At 37.8% G+C, this 12,657-nt stretch overlaps 2 protein-coding genes across 2 annotated transcripts; both read right to left on the bottom strand.

Annotated features, from left to right (window-relative positions):
- Positions 1 to 797: 797 nt before the first annotated feature.
- LOC145213271 (solute carrier family 22 member 4-like) lies at positions 798 to 6,824 on the bottom strand. Its single transcript, XM_080081503.1, has 12 exons — positions 6,558 to 6,824; positions 6,092 to 6,168; positions 5,722 to 5,821; positions 4,849 to 4,952; positions 4,483 to 4,637; positions 3,869 to 4,037; positions 3,526 to 3,625; positions 3,365 to 3,465; positions 2,312 to 2,526; positions 1,740 to 1,922; positions 1,213 to 1,357; positions 798 to 879 (listed from the first exon to the last, which is right to left on the bottom strand). The coding sequence occupies exons 1-12, from the start codon at positions 6,822 to 6,824 to the stop codon at positions 798 to 800; spliced, it is 1,698 nt and encodes a 565-aa protein (XP_079937629.1).
- A 2,449-nt stretch (positions 6,825 to 9,273) lies between these two features.
- Positions 9,274 to 11,081, bottom strand: LOC145212579 (transmembrane protein 17-like). The gene is made up of 3 exons (XM_080080747.1): positions 10,741 to 11,081; positions 10,292 to 10,509; positions 9,274 to 9,748 (listed from the first exon to the last, which is right to left on the bottom strand). Exons 1-3 carry the CDS (start codon positions 10,862 to 10,864, stop codon positions 9,437 to 9,439), a joined length of 654 nt encoding a protein of 217 aa, XP_079936873.1. The 5' UTR covers positions 10,865 to 11,081; the 3' UTR covers positions 9,274 to 9,436.
- Positions 11,082 to 12,657: the final 1,576 nt, after the last annotated feature.

The following is a 12,657-nucleotide window of genomic DNA, read 5'->3' as shown; positions in this document are numbered from 1 at the left end:
AATTAAAACTTGTGTGAAATAAAGATCGTTTTGTGTGAACTTAATAAGTTGCTCGCGTACCACCTTGGAGACCTTCGCGTACCACTAGTGGTACGCGTACCATAGTTTGGGAACCACTGCTCTACGGTATTCGATGCCAGCTTCATGTTGATACCATAAACCTGGGATCGGCAACCCCTGACACGCTTGCCAGCCTTGGCACGCGAGGTTGTTTTTTATGGCACGCCAGCCGATTTGTGTTATTATATTAAAGTAGTAATTTAACTTGTTACACTGTTTGTTTTCATTTTTTTATCATGTCATTGTCGCAAAATCTAGCTTAACACGCACAAAACGCTCGTTTTTCCTTATTATTGATATCAGCTGGCACAAACCACTATTATTAAAAAATGTTGACACGCGAAGTCATATCCATATGGAAATAACAAGTAAATTGGCACGCGCTGCTTAAAAGATTGCCGACCCCTGATTTAGAGTTTGTGTATACCTCTGACTACAGGGTGTATTTTTAAAACACGTAGCCAAAAAGCATAATCGCGCACAGAGTAAATGATATAAAGCTTAAATACAAGTGCAAGCAGCCGCATTGTTACAGCGAAAAAGAAGCACATACTTATCAAAGCCAGAAAATACAAAATACTTTACAGCACATACAAAATTTTACGCGCAGTAGATTTAAACAAAAATACAAATGCTGCTTTCTACTGACGCATTTTTAGGCATTCTAATCGATTTGTAAAATGCATTACAAATTCGAAGCCTTGCTCCCGTGTTAAAAACAAATCAGCGAATCTTGCTTAGGAGAAAACTTGCGTAACAGAGTGTGAAGTCATCAGATTTTTCACCAGCCACGCTTTTCTACGTCTGATAATGCCCAGTCTGAAACGAATGGCCTGATTAAAAGCATGGAACCATTGTAAAACTATCGAATTGGTGTAAATCGACTGTAATTTCTTCTAGATACAACGTCGTCTTTGTTCTTAGCTTTACAAGGCACCCTGTCAATGCCATTGATGACAAACCCAATTTCCCACCTAATGATTATATAACTGTTTCTTAACCTGGGGTTCGCGGATCATCAAAAAACTCCGCATTTTAAAGTTGTTAATGTAATAGTTACGACGGGATTAGAACCAACAACACTGTAAGCAGAAGGCAGTTACGATAACCAGTAACCCTTAATCTATAACTTGGCATCAGTACGAGTTTTACCTGTATTTGTTAAGTGCAAGGGCGTCCTTTAAAGTGTCAGGCAATGGAGCATTGGATGTCTCGGGTAAAATAAGTGTTAAAACTGATCCCATGATTGCTAGGAATCCCATGACATAAAACGGGATGGCAAGGTCGATAATTTCACCTGAAAATGAAGAAGATCATTGGGTAAAATATTTCTTGGTTTGTCGTACAGTGTAAGGCAGTGAATCTCAAACCGTGCGCCCTGAAAGATAGCCAGGTTCCGCCAAAGATAAGGAACAAGTAAGTTGATATGAATAAATTCTTAAGTTTATAACTGATTTACTATTAATGGCGCGCCTTACAAGATCGTTACTTCATAGCTGCAACCTTGACTGAAAAAGTTCAAAAATACAGCAGTGTAGGGATTAATTGCTGTCTATTAAACTAAGTCTATTCACACAGTTATAGCTTGTTAAAACGGTTTTTGACAACCGTAGATAACATGAAAAAAAACATGAAACATGAAAAATGAAAATGAAAAAATGTACATGAAAAAAACCCACCTGAAAATATAAGAAAAGGTGAAATAGCACTTCCTATTCTAGCCGACATCGAAGCTATTCCAACACTTGTATTGCGAAGTAGTGTTGGAAACAGTTCACCAGTATAGAGGATCGCTATGCTCACTGATGTGGTAAGAAAAAACCTTCCGATCATTGAGGCCGCGACTCCAACAGTCTCGTTTTCTAGAATACAAAACAGTTGTTGGTAAAACTAGCAATCGAACTCAAAAAGCAGTGGTTCTCAATCAATTTGCAGGGGCTATTCTACTTCTTTTTAAGCAAATGGCTTGAGATACAAAGATGTCTTTTTAACGCCTTACAAATAACTGTACCATGTCGGCCGTAAATTCATTTAAAATTAAATCGTTCGCCAAATTTTAGCAAAAATACTTATCCTCATAGAACCTGGACTTTACAATTTTGTTGAGTTTGCCATTTACATATTTGGTTTGGTAGCGAGCCATAGACCTTACGGGGTTACTTAAAAGGGGCCACAAGGCCCGAAAGTTAACTTATTGGGACCACGGTGCATAAAAAAGGTTGAGAACCACTGTTCTGAATCAAGTACTGACGATTCCTTAGTGGTGGTGTAAGAAGACAGAAAGCGCCACTGATGAAAATGCAGATGGAGAGAGAGTTTCTTCTTCCAGTCTTGCGAAGAAGCAGGAACATACACAAATACGAAACCATGTCGACCAGTGTTCCAACCGCACAATTGATGTAGATGTTCCCTCCAAGATTCGCTGAGTTCAAACTCAATGTGTAGAAGCAGAGATAGGTCACGCTCCTAGATTTAGACAGTTTTGGTGAATCATGTATGAATCAGTTCCAAATGTCTTTAATGTTTTTAAAACATTCAATCGTTAAAATTCTCTTTAACGTTGCGTGGTGTATCATCAAGATAAAAGACTGAACGTTTTGTGTGGTTTTCGAACAAATCGGGTGGCCTAATAGGAAATGAATATCTCAATTTAAGAACAATTTTCTTTTTTTTTGAAACAATGTGTGTACATATACATTCAAATACACACCGGAGGCTGTACATTAATTAAATCCCCTTTGCTACATATATAAAGACATTTTGTTGAGGCTGGAAATGTACACATTAGCCCAGTAGCTTTATGCCCCAGACATATTTTTTAGATCTGCAAGCCGTATCTGGTTTGCACGCAATGTTTTATGCATCGCTAAAACTGCTAACTTGGCCCAATTATCGGTGCCAAGTCGGGTGTAACTGACCACATCTTCTTTCGAGTAAATGTCTTTCTCTTTTTTCAAATACTGCTGACTCGTCTTCAGTAGATGCAAAGTGTAAAAGTTTTGACTAATGCATTTCGCGTTTAAGTTGGAGATTGCTGTTTTTCTTGTCTCGTATGCTCAATTCTTTAACTAGTCCTTTGGCAAATATATTTCTAACCATACAAAATGTAGTAGCGTAACTTTAATACATGATAGGCAATTCAACAAAATAGAACTCACGTGCGTTCTTATGTCTATCGTGTGAAATAAATGAGAGTCAACAACTAGCTGATAATATTTAGACATAACATTAGGTTCATAAAGGCAACATAAGGCGCAACACCTACATGGTGATGTTATAAACAGTTAAGAGAGTTTACTCTTACCACAGAAAACAAGCTATAAGTAGTCGAATCCTCAACACAGAATTACTACAAAGCAGAGACGTCTTTAACATTTTCAACGTTGTAATGTCTTCAACTTCGGCCTGTGATGCCAAAATTAAACGTTGTAATCAAAAATCGGCTCAGCAGCCATTAGTACATACCTCTGATAACTTTTTGTTGAGTTGTTTTCTATCAGATGAAACAACTTGAGATTTTCGTCTTGTCTGATCGAGCCACATCGGTGACTCTTTGAGTAAAAGCCTTAAACGTGAAATCATAATTTTAAAAAGTCAGCAGAAACACCCAAACTGTTAGTTCATATTTTTATTCCATTTTATGAACAGATTAAGGGCTTTATTTTTTTACCAAAACATGTAAATTTGTACCACCACTGAATTTTGATTTTGGTGGTTTACCCATTAAGGGGAACTGAATTTGAGTTCTCCGTTCGGCAGACTATGCATTTACTCAACAAGAAATACCAAACAACATTACAACGCTTACACGAGCAATGGAAAGTATCCAAAAGTTGCAATCGAAACAGCTCGTAGCAACCATCTCCAGTCTTTAATGAAGAAACCAGCTAAAGTAACATACAAAAACCCGAGCCCATACGAACTGTTGATTCCTAATGCAGCTAGCGCTCTCTGGTGTTCAGGAACGCTCTCTTGTGCTGGAAATAAAAAATAATAATTTCATGTTTTTAGAAAAATACAGAACACAGGAAGCACATGGTTTTACTTATCTTTTTACAAAACATTGCCTAAATGTCATTTGCTCTATATTGCTATACCCTGTCTTTAAAAAACACATGAATTGCTGACTCAAAAAAGGTGTTTTGAACGTGACTTAACTCTGTGACCTAACAAACTGCACACAATGACAAGACAAACAATGTCACCGCCAGTCGTGGCCAAATTTCGGTCTCACCCAGTGATGGGATTCAATTTTTTTGTCAGCCGCTTCTATCACAAAAGTCATATTTTTCAGTCGGTTCTGTTACAAAAAGTCCATTGACAGTAACCAGTAATGCTAACCGGATCGCCGATCTCATAAAATTTCGTGAGACGCTTCTACAGAACCAGTGCGAACCGGTTAAATCCCACCACTGGTCTTACCCATAACGAAGATGGAAGCATAGGCAAGAACGTGGAGCCCCCCGACAAAGAAGGCCACAGTCACGAAAAACCAGTAGCTAAAGGAGAAGGACAGAAGTAAAAGTAGAATTCCACCGCCAAGAAAAGACGAAAGAAGCACCACGCGACGACCAAACCTGGAAACAGAATGACGTCATTGAAACTCCATGATGTCACAATCATTGCGTCACAATGCTTTTTAAACTAAACATTTATGAGAAAGTATCACTAGCAGTAGGTCAACATTTGAAACGGAAAGCATGCAGTTTTTATTCAAGCAAAGATTTTTGTGTATAAACGGTACAGCTTAATTTGTCCAACACATTTTATGATTTCTATATCGTTTACCTGTCGGACAATGTTCCCCCGAGCAAACTGCCAAACAAAGCACCGATCATAAACACACATTGGATGATTGGACGTTTCCATGCATCGTTGCACACAAGGTCAAACTAGAACAAAACGTAAATGCAGAGTTGAAACGGGCCTGAAATTGGAGCCCCAAACCCGGCCTAAACCCGAATCGTTTTTGAGAAGCGCGTTGAGGCCCGAAAGTTTGATTGACAGGCTTATATATTGAAGCAGGAACCCGGTCCGACTTACAACTCTGCGTCAATTCATCAAAAAATATCCTCATTCCAACTGAGAACACCTCAAAAAATAATATGGCGTTTACATTGAAGCTATAACTTCGTTGAGACAGATTAATAGTAGGCTAATTCAAAGTTTATGATGCAAATTTACAATATCGGCTGATTTCGTGAATTTTGATGTTGTTTTAAGTCGCATTGCAATATAGTTTCGAAAGTAAAGTTTGCCGTATATTGCGTTGTCGTAGTTGGTCACCACAACACAAGAATGGTTCGATGGTTGTACGTTTTAATCCCACCGCCGACTCATGAAAACATATCGTTTATTAGCCCCGAAGGGTTCATGCAGACGAGCAATGGTTAAACTATGGCTTAGACATGTGCTGTATACGTGACAGGCATCTGTGCTTGTGATTTCGACTTTCGGAATCCTACCACATTTTCTAGCCTTTGTCTTGCCAAATGAGAATGCTTGGGAGACCGACTTGATTCGGTTTGACTTCCTTAGTAGGCCTGATACGTACTCTGGTTGTTAAAGTTGTTCTATTTTAACTGGTCAGTTCCGATTTTGGCTGAGTTTTATGAAAACCAAACCTGAAAAAGCTGAACAATACAAGTTTAGTTGCTTTACCTCTGTGACAACTGTGAAACCTATATCTGGGTCGTATTGCCATCCGTCCAAGCATACTTCAGTCTCCACAGAACCGGATAAATTTGTTCTGTTAGAAGGTCTACAGTGAAAAAAAAACCGCTTTATTTCTATGCTATCTGACCTTGAAAAGATTTCAACGAATTATCTACAATGTTGATGTTGTTTTTGGTTCTGTACCAATCTACGATGTATTTTGATCGTAACTTTGCAATTAGTCTTGATTTGTTTAATAGTAAGGCTACTTTGATAACGAAGAGCAACCGTTTTTAAATCCTGCATCCAAACACGAAAGGCGTTCAGGTTCAACGAACTTTTAACTATTTTGTGTAATTCAATCTTTATTTATGACCTTTCACATTGCGGGTCCAGATTAAGGCTTTGGTTCCACTTGAAGCTATGGTTCGTAAAACTGTGCTTAGTGTTGGCCTGAAAAAAAAAACCGAAATGTTAAATCAACCCAAAATAAATGCATCGTAGTGTCAGAAAAGTTTGAAGTACTCAAAGCAGCGATTCTTTATACATATTTACACAATTAGATTCTGCTTTAAAATGTTTAAAAGTTCGGCAGAAAGCCAATCCGATTAAGAAAAAAATGGAATATTCCATCGACGACCCACAAAAAAAGGGGTTTGAAAACCACTTGGTGGACATAATTAATTAATAATGTACAAAATTCTGATGCACTTTTTTGCCACCAAACATTTTTCTTTCGATTCAAAAATGTAACTTGATTTAGCCATCACAACTATGGTTAGGTTTGTAGTCGGATATATAAATTGTTTCGGTTTAACTAACAAAATTATTTTTGCTTGCACCTTGTTAGCTGACTTGCACAAGTGATCTGGCACGTTGTATACAAAGTTCGGCATAAAGGAAACGTATCCAATTGAAGACATGGGAAAGGATAAAAGGAGCAAAGTCCACAAGTGGTGATATTTGGATTTCCGTTTAATTCTCGTGGTTTGCTGATGCAATTCAACATCTGGTAAATTCCGCTGCCCTGGAATTATGGAATCCAAAGGAATACTTTTGTTGCCGTTATTGGTTTCGCCCATTTCTAGAGAGGTTTTACTGAACGACATTTCGGAAAATTACGTTACCAGACTTAGGATGGGCTGGCTAAGATACTAAAAACGTAAAGTAAAATTTCAACGTATATGCATATGGTATTAATACCATGGTATTAACATGAAGCTGTCATCGAATACCGTATAGCCGCTATAGCGTGTACGAAGCTGCTGGGAAACGCAGGCAACGGTCAAAAGGTCAGGTATGCGGGTTTACGGTACACTGAAAAGGGACAGCGAGCTAATAGCGATGAACTTGATTTATTGCTTTAGCATCGGTGCACATGGTCTCGACGCCCAAATCTGCTTGCTTCGAAGTACGCATTCATGATAAAAGGAACACAAAACAGTATACAACCACAGTGGCCCACAGGTGCAATTCAGCATTTTTTCCAGACATATCTTTTTGACCTAACATTCGTCCAATGCAAACCTTTGTGAGCGAATGTTTTTTCTTTGCCAACACTTTTTATTTTAAATAGCTACGGTACGGAAACACCGAAATCTTCATACATATCTGTTTTGTTCGTACATTTGTTATCCAATGCAAACCTTAGTTGTGAGAGCAATTGTTTTTTCATTGCAAACACTTTTTTTAATTTTAAACCTTTACGGTACGGATTGGTATTATGGTGTATAAAATACCCAAATCTTCGGTCAAACAATAACCTGATTCAATGTGATCCCGGCCTGCAAACATTTGGCAAACCCTAAAGCGGGACTTTATTCGTCTTGAACCACTCTGAACTGATCTATTGACCAATAGTCAGGGTTGCCATACCGTCCTTATTTCTAAGATTTGTCCTTATTTTGAAGGGCAATGTCTTAGAAAAAGTTTTTGTCCTTATTTTTACGAACTATCCTTGTTTTTGACTTAAGTCCTTATTTTTTTTATTTTTAACAATTACAAGTCAAATCCCTGCTAAAATTAAACCTAGACCTGGGCTGTCGCGAGCTGCACTAAGTGTTTTCTACGAACAAGGAGTTGGAACAGATTGTTCCTGGCAAAAAATATGACATGTGATATGTCAAGGCTCGTATAAATGCAAAGATTTGTTCAAAACGTTTGTTTCGTTTGATATGAAAGTCCAATTGTTCCTGTGTCTTTATTTCGAGTTCCATGTCGATGGCAACCCTGCCAATAGTTGATAAGGTCACTCGCTTGCTCGTCTACGTTTTCGACTCGTATAACTTTTTTATTGTTCGCTTGCAAAATCACAACCCAACATTTCCAACACTAACATACGCGCAGCTGAAGACTCACATGTATCCGAAGCTTGCGAAGCGCTATTTCAAGTTCGCCTTCTTTACTACCTTGGGTCTCTTTGCCTGCCAAGGCCGACGTTGCGCTTGCCAACACACTTACATGAACTACATAGAGCGTGAAATAGTTGCTCATTTGCAAGCGATCGCGGTTCACCATGTTCATACACTTGTAGATTCCTCGCAAGTTAAAAAAGGTTAATCCCCAAACAAGTGATCTTCGTATGATGACTGCGTATTAATTATTTACCTATTTTCGCTTACATCGGAACATACTTAAGTAAATGTTGCCTTTTTAAAAATGTTTCCATATATTGGTTGGAGCAACATATTTATGCTCAGTAAAACACTTTGTTCGGAAATAGATACTACAAGCTTGAATCTTAGACGTGGTTTTACCCCAACCCAAACGGCTCCTGGCATTTTACACCCACTCCATAGTTTACAATGGTGCCATGCCTTTTAATCAGGCCTTTCGTTTCAGACTGGGCATTATCAGAAGTAGAAAAGCGTGGCTTGTGAAAATCTGATGACTTCACACTCTGTTACACAAGTTTTCTCCTAAGAATTCTTTTTGATGCACTTCACAAATCTATTCCGACCAAAAATGCCTTTGTAGAAAGAAGCTTTTGTGTTTTTGTTTGAATCTTTTGCGCGTGAAATTTTATATGTGCTGTAATTTTGTATTTTCTGGTTTCGATGAAGCATGTGCTTGTTTTTCGCTGTAACAATGCGTCTGCTTGCACTTGTATTTAAGCTCTATACCATTTACTCTGTGCGCAATTGTATTTTTGCTGAACATAAAAAGTTTAAAGCTTTGGTTAGCTTCTAAGTCACAACTTGACTGGTACCACCAACGAAGCCCATCCTCGATGTCCAAATGCGCCAACCTCACCCTCCAATGTGAGTTCCTGTCACATAACGCTTGTAGCAACGGTGTAGCTGCAGCGCGTCTACCATCTATCCACCAATTGTGCCCTCAACTCTGTCGTGTATTTTAACGTCTTAACGTTGCGCAGGTATTTTCGGCTTGGTGAATATTTTAGCACAATCTACGATTTTGCCCGGCGAAATAAATTCAACTGAACGTTTAACACACGATCACATTGATTCCAAAGCCTAAAAGTTCAACACATGATCACATTGGTTTGTTATGCCAACCAATTTAAAGCCAACTGATAGAACACACACACACTCGAAATCAAAAAATACATGTCGTTTTATTGTAAAAAATATAGAAAAATAAAAGTTTGTAAAAGCATGTACATATAATGCAACAACACGCTAGTATGGATTCGACTACTGGCCTGCTCTAGTCCCATAGCGTTACGTCATTGTAATTCAAAGTGACTTCACAATGGGTTCTATGCCCTGATCGTGTTTCGGCGAACAGGGGACACATTTGGATTGGCATAGACATCATAATTGTCTCCCTGAGCTGGAATTTGTTCAAGATCCACAAACTGCTGCAGATGCAGTTTGGTAGTTTGTTGTCGAACCATCGCTTTCACTGTAAAGTATCCAGACACCATTTGGAAAAGATAGAGCACAAGTAAGATGATGTTAACAGCTCGGTCCACTGGCATGATTATCATTGAATCGTTTAGTAGCAGAAGTAGCAGCAGTGGAAGTTGGGGAAGAATTGTAAAGAGAAGAAATCCAGCAATTTCTGGCACCTGAAAACAAATTTTAATGTGAGTATTTGTTATGTCTCATTACTACTTCGATTTAAAATAAAAACATGCTGCCTATGACAATGCTTCATTATTTCCTTGAGAATGGTTATTTTAAGCATGTAAAAGTAGTAGTGAAAATAAAAGTATTGGACGAAAACAACTTTTTGTTTCACTACTACGTATGCACGCTTAAATTACCCATGCTTAAACAAGGAATAAAGAAAAGTTATAAATACATCAAGTAATATCACAGGCAGAGTATTATAATTTCTTTCTTGCACAGAAATTTGAATTTCAGAAAATGAAACAGAAAACTTGCTTTTAAACTATATATACATAAAAGATGCGCTTATCCCAGTTGGATACATCCGTTCAAATTAAACACGATATTATACGACATGAAAATCAGTTTTAATGAAAAGAGAAATACAAATAAGTGTAAAATACATCATCGTGCTGACATTTTGATAATGTTGTCATCATCTGTGCAGGTAATACTACAAAAATAAGTGAAATTGTAGAGATGTGGACTTTTCAATTCACCTTTTCATGTAGGTTTCCAACATATCCAAGATACAATCGGATGATTTCAATTGCTGAAAATATTAGCAGAATTGCAATCAACAGAACTTTGTATGTGTCATCAAGGTATTGGTACTTGATGTTTAACATTATCGCTTCTGATGTCAACCAGAATGGAAAAAAGAAAACATTGTAGTACATCGACATTTGTAAGGGCAGATTGGTGACAATTTCATTTCCTGTTAAAACAGCAAAAGTGGTTTTAGTATTTTACAACTGGTTACTAATTTAACATGTTGCAGTTAATTTGTAACACACAGGGTTTTTATAATTTAAAAAACTAGAAGGGTAACCAATTTTTGGAAAAATGCTTATCTTCCAGAATATTAGGTAATTGACTGACGCTGGATTGTACTCAAAAAGCACAAAAACCTGTTACATATAACTTTTAACACGGAATTACGTCTTACCTGGCAGGTCATCATCCATATGCGAGTACGAGGGCTCCTGCCAGAATATTTTGCTGGACAGATTTGTAAGAACTTGTCTTACTTGAGGAGAAAACAATTGCGAACTCGATTGTTTGCTGGTCATGTTTTGAAACTGACTTGTCCGCACTGCAATTCCAATTTGGAAATTTTAGGTTTTACAAAACAAGCTAATGTTTTCGTCTGTGATTGATTTCAAACTCATATAAATTGATTTCAAACTCATATAAACGATTTTGACGTAAAGTTTTTTGGGGCTTTCCCTTCATTGTTGATTGAAACGTAATTCAAGCGGTTGTTTCTTATTTTAGAACATTTGATTGATACCGATACATACCGGTATAACTGATTTTAAACATGCAAATAAGTTTTAAAAAAACTAGTAAAGCCGAAAACAATTGTTATTTTTCGAAAATTATTCATTAAATCTTAATCGTATCATCCTAGACTTGGGTATTCCCAGAGTATTCGGTCAGCTTTGTTTTTAAATGTAGCGGTTGTTGGCGTTGGGTAGTCATTGAACCAGTGTCATTCTGGCAGAATAATTTCCCCTAAACACAAAAATTTTACCACAAAATTTCAGGTACCATATCAAATGAAACATTAATGTAAAACACAATTAAAAACGAAAAAATCAATGGAAAAATGACATGATAAAGAGCATTTTAATGTGATCACGCGTCAAAGAATATAAATACTCAAATAAAATAGAACCATGCAAAATCTTGTGCGTCCATTGTGACATTTTTCCGAATTTTATTGTCATAATAGAAATCATAGCTCTCAGTGTCAAAACACACAAAAATTAGCCGTGAAAAACCTTAATTTTGAAACTGTTCCGGATGGGGGATTTTAACCAGCTGGATACCATGTTGTAGCCCAGAGCTCACTCTTTTCTATCCCGTTGCCGTTACGACACACCCTTTGCGCATTTTTACAGCAGAACGCTTTACGCGAGAGACCTTTTTTAATTTTTCAAACATCTGTTTAATTTTTCCAATGCGAATATAATGGCCTTAAACAACCCTAATTTTGAAACTGTTCCGGAGGGGGGCTTTCAACCAGCTGGATACCATGTTGTAGCCCGGAGCTTACGCTTTTCTATCCCGTTGCCGTTACGACACACCCTTTGCGCATTTTTACAGCAGAACGCTTTACGCGAGAGACCTTTTTCAATTTTTCAAACATCTGTTTAATTTTTCCAATGCGAATAAATTAGCCGTAAACAACCTCAATTTTGAAACTGTTCCGGAGGGGGGCTTTTAACCAGCTGGATACCATGTTGTAGCCCAGAGCTTACTATTTTCTATCCCGTTGCCGTTACGACACACCCTTTGCGCATTTTTACAGCAGAACGCTTTACGCGAGAGACCTTTTTTAAATTTTCAAACATCTGTTTAATTTTTCCAATGCGAATAAATTAGCCGTAAACAACCTCAATTTTGAAACTGTTCCGGAGGGGGGCTTTTAACCAGCAAGATACCATGTTGTATTATCAACATGCGAAATTTTAGTTTGTTTGAATATTCAAAAATGAGAAGCGAACATCTTAAATGATCGAAGGGCATGGCCGCCCTCTAACATAACGAGTTCGCACTACAGAAACGGGAAAGACCTACCGGCGCTAAATAACGAACGGTTAGCACATATTCAACCAGTTTTTGCAGACCAACTCGAAATTGCATCCATTACCAGCGTGCAAAGTTATAGTTCATTCCAATTAGCCAATCAGAATTGAGAAGCGAACATCTTAAATGATCGAAGGGCATGACCGCCCGTCAACATGACGCATTCGCACCATGGAAACGGGAAAGACCTACCAGCGATAAAAAACGAACGGTTAGCACATATATAACCAGTTTTTGCAGACCAACTCGAAATTGCATCCATTACCAACGG

Source organism: Phallusia mammillata, chromosome 2, assembly GCF_965637545.1.
Source record: "Phallusia mammillata chromosome 2, kaPhaMamm4.hap1.1, whole genome shotgun sequence".
NCBI classification, from domain to species: Eukaryota; Metazoa; Chordata; class Ascidiacea; order Phlebobranchia; family Ascidiidae; genus Phallusia; species Phallusia mammillata.
Note: the sequence above shows the minus strand (reverse complement) of the source record. Positions and strands in the feature narration are given on the sequence as shown.

Bases quoted from the DNA above. Each gene is read 5' to 3' on its own strand.
- LOC145213271 (XM_080081503.1), bottom strand. From the start codon at position 6,824: ATGTCGTTCAGTAAAACCTCTCTAGAAATGGGCGAAACCAATAACGGC. The intron at 4,953-5,721 runs GTAAAGCAACTA...GTTTTGTTCTAG, and splicing joins GTTTCACAGTTGTCACAGAG to TTTGACCTTGTGTGCAACGA. The intron at 3,626-3,868 runs GTAAGCGTTGTA...TTCACGTTTAAG, and splicing joins GGATACTTTCCATTGCTCGT to GCTTTTACTCAAAGAGTCAC.
- LOC145212579 (XM_080080747.1), bottom strand. From the start codon at position 10,864: ATGACCAGCAAACAATCGAGTTCGCAATTGTTTTCTCCTCAAGTAAGA. The intron at 10,510-10,740 runs GTAAGACGTAAT...CTGTTTTAACAG, and splicing joins TATGGATGATGACCTGCCAG to GAAATGAAATTGTCACCAAT. The intron at 9,749-10,291 runs GTGAATTGAAAA...ATTTGTTTTCAG, and splicing joins TTGGAAACCTACATGAAAAG to GTGCCAGAAATTGCTGGATT.